The sequence below is a fragment of the Python bivittatus genome, unplaced genomic scaffold (genome assembly GCF_059951505.1).
Source record: "Python bivittatus isolate LINGU-HERP-01145 unplaced genomic scaffold, Pbiv_v1 ctg000100_np1212, whole genome shotgun sequence".
Taxonomy (NCBI): domain Eukaryota; kingdom Metazoa; phylum Chordata; class Lepidosauria; order Squamata; family Pythonidae; genus Python; species Python bivittatus.
Genome location: NW_028277038.1, coordinates 1,786,915 through 1,806,179, shown reverse-complemented (window position 1 = coordinate 1,806,179; position 19,265 = coordinate 1,786,915). Strand labels below are relative to the sequence as shown.

Below are 19,265 nucleotides of genomic sequence, written 5' to 3'. Positions count from 1 at the left end.
GGAGAAAAACTGTGGTTTGATGCTGTCTGTAGCTAGGACCCCTTTCTCATCACATATTAAGTCAATGTATTGCCTTTCTGATACCGTATCTATAATCTGTGAATTGTTGCGCAGAAATATTAGGTCCTACTCACTGCAATGTGTCCCGGTCAAACTGGATCGCTGCATGCTTTCCTAGACCTGCAGCCATTGCTCAAGCAACGTGACGATGCACTGTCACATGTTGGACAACACACTGTGATCACACCAAGCGGCTTTTCTTGGGACAAGCGGGACTGCCTTACCTTTGAAGACCTAATGGACTCAGAACCAGGTAACTGACAGCCTGCCACCTCCCCTCTCAAAGCCCTGAAGCAAAGCTCTCGACTGGATCGGCCTGATAGCCAGTGGTTACTCACCAAGTCTTCCAGCTCCTTTTCCAAAGAATCTTTAAGTTGGTTGACGGTGCCCAAGTGACTCTCAAGATCAAGCAGTTTTTGCTCTTTCGCTTGCAGTTCTTTGACTAGACTAGCAGCCTAGCAAGGTGGACCAGGTGAGGGTGTAAAAACGAAAAGTTACCCAAAGCAAACTAATAAGGAAACCAAGGCGTCTGTGAGAGGGGCAGGTCAAAATGAAGGCGAAAAGCAAACAAATTCACGAACGTAAAATGAAAGGGAGAGGATGTGGTGAATGAATGGGAATTGCATCCAGAAATGACATTTATAGCATCAGGAGGCTTTAGGGATAGAGCAACTATTACGGAGATCTGAAAATCATTTATTCTAGGCTCCAGTTCTAAATTCTGAAATCCCTCGCTTGCTTTTGAAGTTATGACTAGGCTCACTCAGTTAAAAGGGAGACCTTTCACTGTCTTCTCCCCAAAGTGCAGAAGGCAAGAAATGAAAGCTTGAAACTTACTCTGCCTTACAGCCCCTCGGTACCAGAGGGAAAATCCAGACCACATTTCTATTCAGGATGGCAGGTCTGGAACTATGCCCAATATTACCTACCTTACCACATGATCAATATGTCATCCTAAACAGCCTTCCATGTAAGAAGCTAAGAACAGCCCTGCAGGTTAAGATGGAAGATCTATTTCAACCACAATCTTACATCTCATTGTGGCCAATTAAGGACCTTTTGGAAACTGAGCAGAGACTTCCCTGCTTTATATTCCATGGATTTGTCTAAGTTCCAATTAAAACCCTCCAGGTTGATGAACATCACCACATCTTGTGGCAAATTCCATCACAGAATTTCCTGCTGTCCGTCTGGAGATACAATGCCCATTTTGTGACTATTCATTATTTCACAAAGTTTGAAGTAAGTTTTCAAATTTGTAAAAAACAGACTCCCTCCAGCCAATACAAACTGAAATAAATGGAATGAAGAAAAAAAAGAGACAAAAATTTTAAAAAATCACACAAAATGGATGTTGGTACAAACCTGGCTACTTTCATTATTTCTGTCATTCTCTAAACTCTGTATCTTTTTTCCAGCAGCCTCAAGTTCCTTGCTAAGTTTCTCCAACTCCAGTTTACCTTCAGAATGGGCCATCTGAAGGGCATCAAGTTTCATGAGCTTTGCTTCAGTAGCTTTGATCTTTGCTTTAAAGCTATCAACGGCCTTAGCTTGTTCCTTGCACTTCTCCTGGAATCCTTCTAGTTCCTTTACCTTTATTTCAGATTCATGCAACTTGTTAAGCGTGTCTTCCATTTCCACCAGGTGCTGATCTTCTGCATTTTCCAGTTTGGTCTTCAGTGCTTCCAAACTTCTCTCCTTCTCTTCTGTGACCTCCAGTAGTTTCTTATTCAGGGCTTCGATCTCGTTCAGGAGACACAACCTCTCACTTTCTTGCTTCAGTTTCAAGGTAGATGTATCATTCTGATGTTGATCTCTCATCTTCTCAATCTCGACCTTGAGCTCTGCAAATTCAGCTGCCTGAATCCCAGCTCCTTTGCTGAAAGAGGTCTTCAACTCTTCCATTGCTTGCTGATGAGAAGCAATAGCAGATTCCAGCTTAGATTTCCACAATTCAATCACTTCTGAATTCTCTTTGCGTGCAGTGTCCAGCTTGACTTTCAAGGAGTTGTTCTCTTTTGCCATTCTTTCATTGGATGACAACAGGGTTTTGATTTCCTTCTGGAAGGATTCTTCACTGACCCCAAGTTTTTCCCGCAGAGACTTCATCTCCTCCTGATGCTCCTTGTTTATTGATGCCATCTTCTCTTGCAGAGTGCTGATTTCCTGCAGCAGTGAGAGAGACGTGTCCACATTGCTGACTAGTTTATTGGACTCTAATCTTGACCGCAGCTCAGCGACTTCTTTCTCCCGCAACACTAGATCTCTTTCCAGTTCCATGATTCGAGATTTTTCTGACACAGTGGCAACCTAGGATAAATAGCATTAAAAAAGGAGGAGAAAATATTATAAAAGGATGCATTGAAAGGGACAATGGGGTATTCTAAGTACTTCAGAGTACTAACATGACATCTTCAGTGCTTCTAAAGAGGCCTCAGGGTGGTGGAGCACACCGATAATCTAGAAGGTTTTTCTATTTTTGATGATATTGTTAGAGGAATCCTACATACAGTTAAAAGGACATGCAATTATAACATAATAACTTTCAATTCACTCAAAATGTATTTGCCTTCCTTTAAACCAAAAGCAAACATCCTCTTGTGGACTCAGATGTAAGTCTTGGCTCCAAGTGAAGAGTCAATCATCTGAAGTTAGTGGTAAGATAAGCAGGCTGTTAAAGTCAAAAGCTTGCAGCTGCAGCTTGCACATTACTAGAAGTTTGCAGAACACCTTTAAGGGTTCCTTAAAAAAGTGAAACCGTAAGGAAATGTCAGTTCCAGAACTGCTGAAACTTGCGACTATGTACAGATTGCAGGAGACTTCAAAATCCTAAGACCACAATGTCCTGCGTGTTTTGTTTAGAACTGTCAAGTGATGATGCAAAAACTTGCTTTGATTGAGCGTGGAGGCAACAACAGTGATGGGGATTAGGCTCCAATATTTAGGAGTCCACCGCTCTCTTGATATTTTAGGAACATGAACAATACATCTCAGACGAACACCTTTCAACGATTGGCTATGGAGATTTATGAAATCTCTCTGGGTTATAGTGCAAAATGTTCTTAATTTTGTTCAGCTGAATAACCCAGGAAGCAGCTGATGTGTGAATAGTGGGGGCCTGAATAAATAAGAAGTACAAACAGCCGGAATATCTCCAGCCAGGCAGTGACTATTGCCGTGATGGGAAAAAAAGTTGGATTGCATTGGGCCCGCTGACTGGAAGAAGCCAAACAGCTGTCTTTCGACAAATGAACAAACTCTAGAGATCTTAGCTGAGTGTACAGGAAGATCCTTTGCTATAGTTTAGCACTGAGTCCTGGCAGTTGGCTTCAAGAAGAAAGAGAAAACTCATTCTACTCAGTTTTCTCAAATCAAGATTGGAAGATCAGAAAAACAACTGAGCTGTACAGAGGACTGCACCTTCTGAAATTAGAATTGCTGAATTGAAATAAAGTTTTTATTCAAGCCTGGGCATGCAAAATAAATTTTTCCTGGTCTTGGTAAACTCAACTGCCTAGCACTATCTGTACATAATCTTCTTTTAAGCCACGTGAAGTATTTTCTCCCATAAGTTGAGTCTTCAAACAAGTGATAATAGCGCTAAGATCTCAGTATTAATCACTTTTTTCCTAATGGGGAGACAAGGAGTCCATATAACAAAGTTGTGCATAGCTGCAAAAGGAAGGCAATTTGTTTGTCTGCAAGTAAGTTTGTAGTATGCATCAGCTATTCTGACATGCCTGAAGTTAAGAATGAGGGTTTAGTTGCTAAAAGCAGATTGACCAATCAGCACAGGTGCAGAACTGAAGGACTAAGGCCTTGAAGAATTCCACCCCAATATTTAAAAAAAAATAGTGCTAAAGGAAAGCAGGAGACATTTCCCATCTCTTGATGTGATTTAAATTTAGCTGATGTTCTACAACATCATGACTGGCTCTACATCTACTACCTAGTTTATCTTGGTTTGGTATGAGTTATCAGAAAAGTTTGTATAAGAATTCTCTAAAACTGGGGTTGCTGCTTGTCTGCTAGCAAACAAAGCAGAGAGCCATGAAATTTCAACCCATCTCCAAACCAGTTCCATGAACAACCAACAACCAGTATGAAGATCCTTCTTCACATGACTTCAAGAACTTCACGTTCAGCCAGGAGGCTAAATGAGTCCTCACCATGCGGATGAAGGAACCCTGAACGTTCACCAGCTCCTGAAGCCTGTTACTTGGATCCTTGAGGTTCTGACATCCCTTAGGCTTATTATTCCCTATCTGTTTCTGTGAAATTATCTTACCTGAACTTCACTGTAGCCTGAAAGCTAGTCCACAAAAAAGAACTGTAAGTTTAGCGGGGCTTGTATGTTTAAAGGCATGAGAAGACCAAATCAAGTTTAGGTTTTCCAAAACATAACCTGCGGCTTAGCTCCCACATCAGAAAGTTTCCCCACTGAACACTCTCGATCTCTTTCATACACGCATGCACACACCTCATGGCCATGTTCATTGAAACATAGTGAAGTCCATTACCCTAGTGTCTTCTAACTCCCTCTGGAGTTTGTCAGCTTTGGTCTTTTCAAAGAGAAGACTCTGCTCAAGCTCCTTAAGGCGGGCATGCTCCAGTTTGGTCTGCGTCTGTTAGTAAAAAGGGAAAGGAAGAGAACACAACAGTGCCACCATCACATGCCAGCATGAGAGGAAAGAGGAGCGACATGCAGGAGGCGCCACCAGCTGTCTTCTACCAGTAATGAGCAGCAGAAGATGGGGGGGAGCAAAAAGAAGGGGGTGGGTGGTAAAAATGAAAAAAGGAAAATGAACCAGGTGATACTTCAAAAGAAAGACTGATTCACAAAGTGCAACTCAGGGCTGATATACCGAGAGAAAAGGTGTGGATGTATGTACAGAAACAAAGGAGCACAACACACAAACAAAAAGCAACAGAGTCATGCAGCCAAAGTTACTGATCAGTGTGACATTTATCAGCACAAATTAGGAAAAGTTAATGCTCTGTCAGTCATGATTTATGCTCCTGGTGAGAAGAGGACAAGGACTTGTTTTCTGCTGTTCCTGAGGGCAGAAAGAGACTCTGTGATTAGCTTAAATTGCAGGAGCAGAACTTCTGGGAGGATGTGAAGAGAAGGGGAAGGGGAGCCTCTTTTGAGAGAAGAGTGCATCATGATAAGAGCTCATTGTGAAGAGCGTGATAAATCCCTCTTGCTGGAGGTCTTCAAGGAGAAGCTGGCAAGCCAGATGTTGGGGATGCCATGACTCTGAGTTTTGAACAAGGAGCTAGACTGGATGACCCCAACGTGAACCAGATGACTCTGGAACAGTTTCCCTCAGCCCAATCTCCTTCACCCACCTCCTTGAAAAAAAATAGCTCAACTTGACTGAACAGATTCCCTCCAAAATCTTACTAGAGGTTTCTTGGCAACGTTTTATGAGTAAGATTCCACAGGGGTGCTGATGGAAAGGAAGCACTGCAAATTGGGGGCAAGTCTTCCCCAACCTCAAAAGCTTAAACTTGGTCCAGCTGGGAAGAAGGAAGTCAGGCAATCTGAGAATTCTGCAACATTAAGAAACACAGATATCATCAATGTGTACGAAGCAGAGACTCTCCTGGAGCTTATCGAGATCCAGCAAAGATTTTAAAAGGGGTGCAAGACTGCTCCACTGAGTTCATGAGGAGTCACCTAAGTCAAGGGTAACCTTTAGGTAACACGCCCATACTGTAAAGGGTCTTCAAAGTCAACTGGCACAGAGGAATCCCCTTCCCCTACACTACAGGTCATTATAAAGATCCCTGAAATACATCCTTCTCCAACCGGGTCTGCTCCTGGGCACAGTGTGCTTCACGAGAACAGCTGGCTGTTGAACAAGCTGGGGAGAGAATGGGAGCAACATGAGAGGCACTGCCCCTCAACCTCCTACTCCAGATTGAATAAGAGGGAACCCACCTATAAAAAATAATCCTTATCCCATTTTGGGGTTTGCTAACAAACCCTGAATATCAAGGTAGGTAATTTGGTGGCCTCTAGCCACCGTGCCCAGTGGATTAGGAATTACAGAAGTTATAATCCAAGAGAACTAGAGACACCACTTGCCCAGACCTGCTACAGTTAATGAAGAACTCTACAGGTTTTCATGGTCTTGAGTCTTCTTCAGACCCAGCAGTCGTTTAGATGCCCCAAGACCCTTGTTTCTCCCAAAAGTTGGCAGCTGGATTAAAATGGGGGGATGGAGAAACAGATCTTAAACTTTTTGCAAGTGCTCAAATAAGTCAATCTTGAAAAACAATTTCAAGGGGGGGCTCCTTGTGAGCAAAAAAGACAGCTTACGTACCCTGCTTAGAAAAGATACGGATGCAGAAAGGAAGCATTCACAAAAAGGAAAAGAAGAGGAGCACACCGCATGCAGATTTCATTCGGCTACGCCACTGGCCTGATTTAAGAGGAGCAAAGAATCACAACGCTTTGCTGTGCAATCGGAGCGCACAAGGCCACACAGCAGGAAAGGAGTGCCAGGCTTAAGAATTCTGTTTTGTGCAGGGAAAAGGCAGACAGGTCCCTTCAGAGATCTTCTTGAAAACGCCACTGACTTTTTTGTGTAGGAAAAGGGGTGGGACCTAAAGTGTCCCTAGCTTCTTCCTAGGGGTCACACTGCACAATACGGGGAAATATAATAGAAAACATTATGTAAAAGGGAAGATCTTTCACTAAACCACTGAAAATTGGATAGCAAAGCGATGGGGAAAAAATGGAAAAAAAATGATTTCCCCTCCCCTGGTTGCTCACTTTATTATTTTATGGAATGGAACCAAATCTAGGGAAACACCCAACCTGTCCTACCCAGCCGAGGAACACCAGTGGACGTTCCCATATTAGTCAACCAATTCAAAGTTTGGTTGAACTAATCTCTCCAATGAAATTTCTTACAAGCTACTTGCACGGCTTAAGAATTAAGGGCACTATGCTAAGTTTGAAGGTTTGCATAAAAGCACCTTCTATGAATCCTGCCTTTCCTTCCTCATTTTCTCCTGCCGCTCACGTTCCTACGTCTTAAAAGCCGCAATGGTTCTTCAGTTCCATGCACACACAGGGGGAAGCGAATGTCCCAAGAACAAACTGTGTTGTTAGTGGTTAAAGAGCATCATCGACAAATGCTTTATTGGTAAAGAATCTGTGTTAAGGCTGGGAGAAGGGAGAGATGTCTCCACACGTTCAGAAGTCCTCTTACATTTTCAGGATCTTCAGAAATCTCTCTCTTTGGCTATCAGCAAAAATTAAGACAAAATGAGTCCACCAGAACATTCAATGTGAGGCTTCAAAATACAAGCAAAAGGGGGCGAACAACAGTGAGTCGAAACGGGGGGAATTTACACCACTGGCTGCTCTCAGTCAGATTATTTCCCCTTTTCCTTAAGGACGTTGTGAGATTTACCTGAAACAGAGACCAACTAGAGCAGGGTTTCTCAACCTTGGCAACTTTAAGAGGTGTGGACTTCAACTCCCAGAATTCCCCAGCCAGCATATGCTGGCTGGGGAATTCTGGGAGTTGAAGTCCACACCTCTTAAAGTTGCCAAGGTTGAGAAACCCTGAACTAGAGAGACATGGCTGGGTTGGCAGAAGCACACAGAGTGGTCCTGCTTGGTAGGCTGCAGTGCTCACGTATGCCCCACAGTGGAGAAGGACAGTAATGCAGCACCTGCCATACCTGTTGCACGTTTGCAGGAGCAGAGCACCTGCGCACGCATAAGCGAGCGAGATGGGCTGAGCAAGTGTGATCTGGGGTTAAGTCATTGTGTGAATTGACCAGAACACAAGTCTGGGACTAGCACGTGGCCATCGTGTCTTCTCATGAATCCAATTTTGGAGACTTCCCAAAGCTCCAGTGGACATGCGGTCCACAAGGATCACACCGTGGAGTTATTTGTGGTAAGGGGAAGGATTTAGCAATTCTGCCCTTTATGAACCAGCAGCCTTAAGAATAAAGCAGTCTTGAGTACAGGTCGTCCTTGTTTAGTGACCGCAATTGGAACTGGCAACTCGGTCATTAAGCAAAGCGGTTGCTAAGCGAAACTGTGACTGTGCTTACAATCTTCCTTCACCTTTCCTTTGCTTTACCAACCTGCAGAGGTCGTAAATGCAAGGATTGGTCGCAAAGTTGCTTTTTCGTCACTGTCGTAACTGCAAACAGTCACTAAACGAGGACTACCCGTATGCATTGGTGCAGAAAGGCAATCGTGAACTAATAATAATAATAGTAATAACAATATCCAGTTTTTCTGTTTACTGATCACACACACACACACACACACACAGACACAGAACCACAGGCTGAAAAAGTAAATGAGCATTCCTTGAAAAGTCCAGATAAAATGGATGGAAGGAGAACATAAAAGTAGAACTAAAGAAGATATTAATATGAAATGGACAGCCCCGTTCAAGGCTCCTGCTTTCAGTCTGAATTATTTGCAGCTCAGCATGTCAGTTTCCAATTCTGCATCGCACACGATACCAGGAAAAAGCATTTACTAAACGTTCTGAGAGGTTTCGTTTGTTAAAATAAGCAACATGCTACCGAACGTGCTAAAGACGCTCCCAACAATGTGAATTTAGTGTGCAAAAGTAGCAGAGTTTGTGTGGGTTTTTTTGCTGAAGGCTAACTTGCGAGGCAGCCTGGGCCTGCAAGTGTGGTGAAGTCTGACGTCGGCTGGGAACACCGTTCAGATGCTCAGGTAGCTATCTGACTGCTTAAAGCTTGCATCCTCTGAAATTTTTAGTGAAGAAGTGCAGGATTAAACGTAGCACAACTGTTAGCCACGCTCGATCGTACTTCTGTCCACAGCCTTCATCTCATTTGCCTTCCGCCTTCGTTTCGGAAAGGCTGAAGCAACCCCTTGCACATGTTTAAGCTTTAGCGCTAATCTCCGGTGGGTGACTTTAACAAACAGTTTATTAGGGATCTGGAAAGGCTTCTAGAAAGGTATCAAGCAGCATGGAATTAAAACAGAAGAATGAAAAAAGTTACTTACTCACATAGGAGACAAAGAATTAGACAGAAAATCTGCAAGATTTTCGAAATATTAGAACACTCAGCTAGTAATAGTAAGTCACACCGTGTGTCCTCTCAGACTGTCACCACATAGTAAAATGCCACCTCTTTTCTTCATTCTCCTGGTAGTTTACTATGATATAAGCCAGTGTTTCTCAACCTTAACAACTTTAAGATGTGTGGACTCCAACTCCCAGAATTCCCCAGCCAGCATTGCTGGCTGGGGAATTCTGGGAGTTGAAGTCCACACATCTTAAAGTTGTCAAGGTTGAGAAACATGGGTATAAGAAGTTATAAGTTTCTTTTTCAAGTAGCTGGTTTAACAGAATTGGAGACATTTTTACCTCTAAATCGCCTTTAGTAATAGATTCTTCCTCTACGCGGAACTGGAGATCTTCAACCTTCCTGTGAAAAATGTTTAAAAAGTAAGACCATGAAGACGATAGGGGTTGTCCAGATTATTTCTCAGGCAAAGGCCTGGGAGAGAGTTAAGCATCACAGCTGAATGATTTTGATTTTTTAAGGAAAGATTCGAGATGTCGTAGGATTCAAACCAGCAGCCTACGGATTAGGTGCTGTTTCGCTGCTCCCTTCAAGGAAAAGCACTGTAATTCTACCTGGATTCTATTAAGAAAAAAATCCACGTAGAAAGGAAAGAACAAACAGCTGCATGACCTCCTTTGATCTGCAGTGCCACAAATGTCTGGAATAACCCATGACAGGCAGAGGCCTGAATGCACGGAGCACAGTTCACTGCTAATTCCTCTAATGTAGTCATAACAGAAATTTAAATAAGAGTTAAGCAATCTTCATTCCAGCAATGAAGAGAGTCTCAGAGAGACATTCCAGGGGATGGCTGACCAAGGCAGTTCATGGACTTTGTTATCTGGATTCCTAACGTGCACCTCAAAAGACCGTCATCCAACTCCAGCCCTTAACCAGGAGCGCTTGAACTTCGTAACTGGGGGAATGTCCCTTTACAAAGAGCTTTTTCCCCCAACCTGCACGACGCAGCGCTCTTCCCCTTTCTTAACAAGAAAGCCCTAGCTGTGCACTGAAGTCTGATCTCTCACCTGCAGCCCAACAGGTGAGAGACCGCAACGTTTCTGACGTTCAGCAAAATTCTACCTGAAACCCCATTCGTAATAAGCACGTCACAGGAGAGAAGAGCAACGTACTTCGTAGGGGAGAAGCAAATTCATTCAGGTTTACACTTCAGTGGTTTCTACCCACTTCACAGTTGGGCTTGTGCAAATGAGTGTTTGGTAGGTGAAAGCCAACCAACTGCTTGGTTAAAGTTCCAGGTTTACGTGGAAGTGGGAGAAATATCGGGTGGCCCAAGCAACGGATATTTTTCGAGCTGTAAAATGTCAGCTCCCTTAAAGGACCTTAGCTGACTGTGTCCGCTGTGTTCAGTCACCTAGCAACTTGTTCAAGAGAAGCAGCAGGCTAACCAGGGAGAGACTTAAGGTAGCCCTGAAGTGGAATTTCCATGCCTTGCAGTAACGGAGGCCTGTTTGCAGAATAATTATCCCAAAGTAGAAAGCCAACGTGCACCATTCTTAAACAGCGTAACATGCCTAACCCTTGGGCCACACGGTCTCCCATCTTGATCTGGTTCATCCTCATACCTCTGAAAAGCAGGCAGGACTAACGCTTCCCTTCATGAGCTAGAGGGCATCTCTTTCCCCCCAGTAAAGCCCCAGAAACATTCAAAGGGAATAGAATGGTATGAAACCAAAACCGGTACAGGTGGGACTGGAACTAATATGCCTTGCCTGGGTTCTCACCAACTTCGCTAAAACTTGCTTCTGCTGTCCAGGTTTTTCGTGGCCTTCAGAACTACAATTGGTTTTACAACTCATCCATCACTTTTTCCAATTTTTTGTTTATTTGCACGGTTGGCTTACCTCCTTTCCTCCTCCAGCTGGTTAAGCAGCTCCACTTTTTCTCTGTCAGCAGCTTCAACCAGGGCTCGCAGCTGGTCCATCTTGGCTTCCATTTCCAGTATTCGCTGATGAACAGAGGTGCGCGTTAGAGGAACCCCTCTTTGACTTAAATCAGGCTACAGTGAACTGGCTACGTAGAGGGCAGGCTGTTTCCAAAAACAACCAAAGCTATTTGCTTCTCCCAAGGTCTAGCATTTGTCCGCAAACTACTAGGACCCTTTTCGTGAGAAATTGAGCTAATGCAGAATGGCTGTGTTGTAACTTTGCTTGATTAATGCGGAACAACTTAAGGAGCGGACCAAAAGGATGAGCAACTGATTTAGCCAACTGACTTGCAAAACCAATCAATAGTCAGTTACTTCTGCTAACCTGATGGAGACTCTCAGATAAAACCATCTTCAGGATATGGAGCCTTTTTACTTACTTCATCTTTTGTACACAAGCAGAGCTTGGATCTTCCCAGTGGCCACCCAAACCGGCCAACCGCCTCCGCTCACCTGATCGTGTCCATCCCGCGCTAACGCGAGCTGCTGCTCTATCTCCCCGACGTGGCTGGTGGCCTTGGCGACCTCCGCCCTCTCCAAATCCCGCTCAGCCAGGAGTTGCTCGATGTGCTGCTGCTTCTCCTTCAGCGCCTCTTGCAGAGCGGTGGTGCCTGAAATCTTCCGTGCGTACCGAGAGGACGTCTCTGTCAACTACAAGGACGAGAGACGTATTTCGAACAGCCCAGCTATTGCGGGAAAGATCAAAAATCACACCCCGGTGCTGCAAACGCCACCCGCTTCTCGAGTTTGGATTGAACCAGTGCAGCTAGTGTTTGCCAGCTGATCTGTCAAATACCCAGCAGGAAAATAAGGGAAAACCCTAATTAAGAGCTGCCCTGAAACAAGAGGATGTCAGCAGGGGGGTGTACATTAGATGGTGCAAATGGACTGATTTTTGTCTCTGGGAGCAGAGGAGATTCTCTTCTGCTGAACAGTCCTAAGGGCCTATTTCTGGAAGATGCTTTCTCTTAAAATTCAGTTTTGGTCCGGGATCAGAACGCAGCACAGCGCAGGGCAGAGACTTCCGTGCTGCATGAGCGGAGTCCCACCTATACGGACCGGTGAGTGGGGCAGGGTGATTTTTTAATCTTGGCTCCATCCCAAACAAGTGTTGCTTGAACCCCAGAAAAATTTAGAACGAAAGCTCTTTTTAGGGATACTTGTTTCCTAAAGCGAACGAACCCATATAAAAATGGCTGAAAATCCCAGTGAATGGTCAATGGTGTGAGCTAAGCTCTTTGGGGCATTATGAGTGGAACAGTCCCTGATTATTGTCTAATGCAGTGTTTCTCGACCTTGGCCACTTTAAGCTGGGTGGACTTCAACTCCCAGAATTCCCCAGCCAGCATGAATTCTGGGAGTTGAAGTCCACCCGGCTTAAAGTTGCCAAGGTTGAGAAACACTGGTCTAAGGTGAAGCATTTTCCATGTTTCGGTTCTGTGAAGCACGATGCCCCAGGATCACACTGGGGTAGTGACTGAAGGAGTGGACAGAGGGAGGGAGGAAGAGAGGAGAACCATTCACACATTTAAAACCATCCGTCTAGAATGGCTTGAATTTACTACTGCTGGTGATGGTTCCTTATGGTCATGATACAATCAGCAAATTTAGCACAGGGGGGTTTATTCCACATAAGTAGTGGCTAAAGAAAATGGACAATCAGCTAACTCAGTATTGCTCAACCTTGGCAACTTTAAGATGTGTGGACTTCAACTCCCAGAATTCCCCAGCCAGCATGGCTGGCTGGGGAATTCTGGGAGTTGAAGTCCACGCATCTTAAAGTTGCCAAGGTTGAGAAACACTGAGCTAACTGAAAGAGCCTTCCCATTTTAGGAGAAGAGATGAACATTGCTTCCCTCTTCCATGCTCCCCCCGACTTTAGTAGTCCGAGAAAGGAAGTGAACGTACCTGCATAGCAAGACTCTTAACGCAGCATTCAGGAGATAGGAAACAGAAGAGTTGAAAGGGAAACAAAAGCTTGTGTGGCTTCAACCTAAGCGGTGGGAGCCTAGGGCAGATTAGCTCGTTAAGCTGCTAAGCGTTCTTTGACAGGGGCGCTGGCTAAACATAAGAAACGTCCTTCGGTTAAGCCCAAGAATTTGCTCGCTTATTCAAGTCACAACCTGGGATCACGTGCAGCAAAACCAACGCGCTTTGCCAAAAGTGGAGGGGAAAAGTTATTCTTTGGGGTGCCTCTGCGAAGGCAACTGGGAACAAAAATGGTGCTTGCTAGGCCTTGCAGTCTTCCCAAGGAGGCTAGAAGGACCGGAAAACAGACCAAGTGGATTCACCTGGAAGTGTCTGCTGCTGAAAAGCAAATGGGGAGACGGAGCGGGGGGTCCTTTGCTCAGACATGTGAGTTTCCACCAGGCCAGTAGCCCTGAAAATCCTGCTCGCCCTTTCAGTATGTTGTACTACTCCATTGCTTTCCACTTTCTTTAGAGAAGCGCATGGTGAGGTTTATGTGAAGAATCGGGCGTTGGTGAATATTCCTGCAGCGAATAAAGCCCATTCTGCAGACAGCATGGGAAGTCAACTGCAGTCCCACCTGTGATTTACACTGGCAGGTAATTCTAGGGACTGCCCCCTCCAAAAGCAAACAACGGTGACTGTTGGAAATACTCCTGGGGACAGAAATCGTGGGAAGCAAATTCCGAAATCTCCTTGATTCAATTTTAAGCTGCGGGAAAGAATTGCGAGCTGATATTTGCTGCAGGTGACCCCAGATTAAGCCATTCATGTTTTCAAAGGTTAAGGCTAAGAATTAATATACAGTCAGTATGATGTTAACATAATACACGTTTGATACTTGCACAGTGACCAGGTCGTATCAGTTATGTTTATGGTTAAACTGAAGACTAAAGAAAGAGGCTTTTTTGGTGTAGGGAGTCTTTCAATTTAGACAACGCGTCGGCCAGATGCACGTAACCATGATTCTGGAGCAAAACTAGCAAAACAGCTAATGTCCAAAACAAACATGCAGGTACAAAAAAATTTTAAAAATCAAAACCACCCAACAACTATCACCTCTGTCTCTCACTCACATACACACACTTGAACATACATAGATGTGCAATTTTTTCTTCAATTAACAGGGAAAGTAAACCCATAGTACAATTTGAAAAATGCAACTCTCACTATATATTAAAAAAAAAAAAAAATCAGTGTTTTCAGTGTGATGCATTTTTAAGTCAAGGTTTCTGGATTTTCAACCCTCTTTTAATGCCAAATGCTCTCTGATAATACCTATGTGTGTGGGTGTGCATGCATACATACATATTTATTGCAGAAGTACTATACTATGCGTGGTATGTGTGTGTGTATTTATTGCAGAAATATTACTCTGTGGGTGAGTTGCAGATTGCGGGCAGAGACTATTCACTTTAAACCAAAATGTAACCTCTTTCTTATTTTAAGAAGCCACGGTTAGTATGAATTAAGCATTAGGATATCAGCTTAAACACTAACACTTCTATTCTCCAGGGCTAGCTAAGTTTTTTTTCATGCATGCTTTCAGAGAACACCACCATTCGAAGGGAAATGGGCAGGGCAAAACGGCCGGCGGGGGGAGGCGCCCCACGATCTGCGCTATCTGGCGACCCGCAAGAGTGCCAATTTCTGCTCTCAGGTCGTCAAGCACGCAGTACGAAAAGAAACTTACTAGTCCTGCGCGGCTCGGCTTGCTGCTTACGGAAGAGGCCACCGAGCTCAGGGAGCTGAGGGAAGAGGCGCTCGGGCTGCGTTTCAAGCTCGTTGGCGTGGGGAGGACTTTCCGGACGGCAGGCTTGGCCTTCGCCGGGGTGGTCGAGGGGAAGCCGATCTTGGTAACCTTATGCACCGGAGCAAAGAGGCCGTATTTGGACTGGCACTGGAAGTATCTGAGACGGGGAGGGAGGGAGACACCCAACTGTGAAAAGAGGCTGCACAGAAAACCTTCCACATACACAGAGACAGAAACACGACCTGAGCTACGGCTTTGTGTCGGAAGCAGAGGCCTCTTACAGAAGTGGGGCTGCCCCCATACGTGAAGAAATGGCTCATAAAAGCTGGGAATACACAGGCCCCCCACAGCAGGCTGGAGATGGCACACTGCAATGGTTGGCAGGAGGGTTGGCGGATCACCCTTCCCACGTTCGCTTCTTGGCCATTCACAGGAGGGTCAGTAAAGCAGTGTTTCTCAACCTTGGCCACTTGAAGATGGGCGGACTTCAACTCCCAGAATTCCCCAGCCAGCGTGCTGGCTGGGGAATTCTGGGAGTTGAAGTCCGCCCATCTTCAAGTGGCCAAGGTTGAGAAGCACTGCAGGAAAATGTATGTAGTTTATATGCTCGAGGTGGTCCCATCTTAAAATTATACTGAAGTAAGTCACCTGAGCTGTACGCAGGAGACACGCTCTCAGATGACGTGATCCTACAGCTGAATTTTGGAAGAGAAGCAGAAAACCCCGGGCTGCTCAACGGCCCCAGGGACGTAGAAAAAAAATCCAGAACCTGTCAAATGGATTAAAAAGGCGGGTGGACAGAAGGGCTCCGTGTGTCCACCCGGGCCAGAAGTCCTAAAACTGCAGCTGAAAACTCCACGGTTTTAGAATCAGGTCCTCCCATGGCTTGATATCCTGCATGCTTATTCCCAGCTAAGTGTCATTAGCTTTAAGCCTGAACGTACCCCAGGGCAGGGAACCCAGCCCCTCTTCCCGTGGTGTGATCAGTCACTCTGGGGCCATACAGTCAGGCTGCAGGGCAGGGCTACGCCTGAGAGGGCAGTGGGGGAACCGGGGAGATTCCTGGGAAGGACATCTCCTTTTCTGTGGGACACTGACATGAGCCCACACCCAGTTATAGCCACGGCCAACTTCCCCAGCCCCTCTGTATGATGAGGAACCCTGGGAGGAAAGTTGCTGTGGGGAGCTGTAAGCTGTTGATCGGTGGGGTGGGGTTGATGAACATTACCATTCTTGAAAGGTGACCCCAGAACCTAGGTGGGTATGAATCAGCTGGGCGTCAGATTGATCCCTAACTGGATCTGGCCTCATGTAGCCCCAAGGGCATGTAGGCTGGAAGAGTTGAGACAGCAGTGGTTGACTTTAATCCAGGGCTGGCTTAGAGCCCCAAGGCCTCTCCCTTCATTGCATTAATCCTGGGAGTGCAAATATGGCTTTACGCTATGGAAACAGAGCTTTCAAGGAGTCTATGCAAGTCAGACACTCCTGAAAGCCAGCTTGGCCCCATCTTTCCCAGGGTTCTCCTTGCCCTGTGAGATAAATATTGAAGAAAACAAAATCTCCTTGTCTTGGAGACAAAGAATGCAGGCCAGCATCCACAACGAGGCCTGTTTTTGCAGCAGGAAGGGAGCAGAACAGGTTTGCTGCAACGAGCAACTGTCGGTCCCCTTTCCCCGTGCTGTAACAAAAACACCGGAGAATTCTCTCACGGTGGCCATTTTTTTCCCAAGACCCTCCTTGTTCTACCGTCTTGCAAGGGGAAGAGGGGAGGCAGAAACTCACACAGAGATAACTCCCCCCTAAACATGAAGATCGATAAACTCAAAAGGGAAGGTGGCCAGGGCTGACTTGGAAACGGGATGCCCCGACGCTCAGCCACAGGAGCTTACCTTGTTCCCGCCACTGCGCCATCGTTCTTGCCCAGAGGTTCATCCAACTCAACGCCACACCACTCTCCCTTTGCAAAATCCGTCTCCCCCAGGAAACGCACAACGCCGGCTTTCGTCCCCCCAACCTGATTTGAAGAGAAAGAAGGTTGAAAAGAATACCGCACCATCTTTAAACAATCCTCCAGCTAAACTGGAACCAAAACTATGGTTGTGCTCAAACTATTCGGCTCTTCCGTTGCCTAGGGTGAAACCGGCCGGAAATAAATAACGCAAACTTGTGATGGAATGGACTTATGAAGGCCAGGCTCAGGGAGATAAGCGTGTTCTTAGCCCCCAACAGGAGCGTGGGAAGTTCAAGAGGTTGGGGCTGGCACCTCCCTAACGAATTCACGGTGTTGTGGCTGGCTGGCTGGCTTGGGAACTAGGGTTCAGTCTGGGGAGATTTTCTGTCCTGAGGTTGTAGCTAATAAATGCAACAGAACTGTATTTGCATTGTCTCGTGGAGTTCTTCCGGCTGAACCTGACAAAATTTTAGCCAATTCTAATAAATGCCAAATCTAAAATAATAACTAGTTGCTCAGGAAATCTCCAGTGCCAATGAGTTATTTTGGAAATGTATTTGTTCTGGCTTGTGAAATGACCGGCCACGTTTGCCAGAGAAGCAGAATAGTTCAGATCGTTTGACCTTAACAGGAAACTGAAAGAGGAAACTACTGTACGACATTAACCCAAAACATGAAGCGGCTCTTGGCTGTTATATTTTCTTGTCTGGAGCTTTCTCTGCATCCAGCCACGCACATAGCCAGATTCACGTAACATTGAGACGATAACCTGAAAATCATTTGTCCAGGTTCTGCAAAGAGAAAAAAAACCCTTCAAAGTTCTTTATAATATCATGTTTGGTGGACTATTTTATCTACCTCAATCTTGGCAGAAGAATCATCTCATTGAAGCCCTCTGACTGCCCTTTTTTTCCTACTGGGCCTGAAAGGGAATCTGTTGGCACCCAAGACTTGCAGAGACGGCATTTTTCATCACACTTCATGGAGACAAAGCTCAACCCACAAGTGAAGTCATTTCTCACGCGGAATGTCTTTAGGGAAGCTTAATCTGCTACTTTTAATTCTGAAAGGGTGGACGCCAACGCTCCTTCCACTGACGGCAGAAGCAGGATAACTCAGGCGAGGGCATACTCCACCCCAAATAATTCCATTCTGAATGATGGGCTTCTGCGTCGTGTACCAAGTTAAAAAGAACTCCCTAAGTCAAATAAGTTGGACGAGTTTTAATATGCTTTTTAAAACCACTTTTCGTGATTTCTTTAGGCTCTGCCCCCAATAACTGGATGTCACAAAGAATAGAAAATGTCTTTAAAATGCAAAACAAAGTCAAAAACAGAGATACAGCGCTCCACGCGTAAGTAGACATTCGGTGCCTTTCCGTCCTCGCTCACTCTTCTGAAGTTGACACATTGCCATGAAACGGATGCTAACTTCCTTCCCTTTTAGTTGAAGCTCTAAAATGTTTCACTCCAGTTCATTCCTTACCTTATTATTGGGAAAACTAGGATTACACTGAACTAGCATCTGCGATCAACATCTAAATTTCTAAAGGGATTATAAACCATCCTGCTTTAACTGCAGGTTTTTAAACAGCATTTAATTACAAGCGCTACTTTCTGCATTTCTTCTGCTGAAAAATAAATCGAGTGACACAATCATGAGTGGTCTTAGACCGGTGTTTCTCAACCTTGGCCACTTTAAGACGTGTGGACTTCAACTCCCAGAATTCCCCAGCCAGTATAGCAGGCTGGGGAATTCTGGGAGTTGAAGTCCACATGTCTCAAAGTGGCCAAGGTTGAGAAATGCTGCCTTAGACTGAGAAGAATACAGGAACAATCAGAAAATAAACCCTGCTGAGTTAAATTCACATTCCCTTCCATTCCCACGTTTAACCCAGAGGTATGTGGGGTGGTTTCTCTCCTTTCCTGAAAAAGCAGCTTAGTAAATTTACCCCCAAAACGAGGGCATCATCACAACATGGTGAAAATAGCTACCTAGTGACTTTCGCTCATATCCAGGAAGAGTGATAAAAAATGAAAGAGCGGTGAGAAGACCTGCCAAATCTTTTTTTAGTAAAGCATGACAACTCCATATAATTCAGAAAGGATGATGTAAAGCAGTAACAAGCCAAAGCAGCTGATCTAAGATCACCAGGTCATTTATTTTTTTCCAGACTGGGACAGGGATGGAAAGTAGCAGAAAGAAAAAATAAAGGTTTACATCATGAACATGGCTAGAATGATGGAGAAAGGTCCGCGGCCAAATTAAAATAAAAACAGAGTACCCTTTCCTTAAAGTGGCCTTAAGGGAAGTGGGTTTTTTCCTCCTTTTTTTACACACAAACCCATAAAAAGCTTCCTCACTGAGATTAGATGCCGTGAACAAGACTCATCCTGTAAAGAGACCTCTTTACAGTTTTATGCCTGCAAAACGCAACGTAGCAGCCTCGTCAACTTCCTTTCAAAAGAGAAAATGGGTGGTGGTCCTGCAGACCG

General features: G+C 45.0%; 1 protein-coding gene across 16 annotated transcripts in view; it reads right to left on the bottom strand.

Annotated features, from left to right (window-relative positions):
• The window catches only part of CLIP1 (CAP-Gly domain containing linker protein 1), a 62,020-nt gene that overhangs the window by 29,234 nt on the left and 13,521 nt on the right, over positions 1–19,265 (bottom strand). For 10 of the 16 annotated variants that reach the window (XM_088135145.1, XM_088135148.1, XM_088135155.1 and 7 more), the window contains exons 5-13: positions 16,709–16,833; positions 14,760–14,976; positions 11,552–11,749; positions 11,016–11,119; positions 9,450–9,510; positions 7,287–7,319; positions 4,581–4,685; positions 1,426–2,370; positions 399–515 (exon numbers count right to left, since the gene is read on the bottom strand). In XM_088135145.1, the coding sequence (XP_087991271.1) occupies positions 399–515; positions 1,426–2,370; positions 4,581–4,685; positions 7,287–7,319; positions 9,450–9,510; positions 11,016–11,119; positions 11,552–11,749; positions 14,760–14,976; positions 16,709–16,833 (1,905 nt within the window). The remainder of the gene's footprint in view (positions 1–398; positions 516–1,425; positions 2,371–4,580; positions 4,686–7,286; positions 7,320–9,449; positions 9,511–11,015; positions 11,120–11,551; positions 11,750–14,759; positions 14,977–16,708; positions 16,834–19,265) is intronic. The other 6 variants (XM_088135153.1, XM_088135160.1, XM_088135159.1 and 3 more) reach the window with 3 other exon arrangements.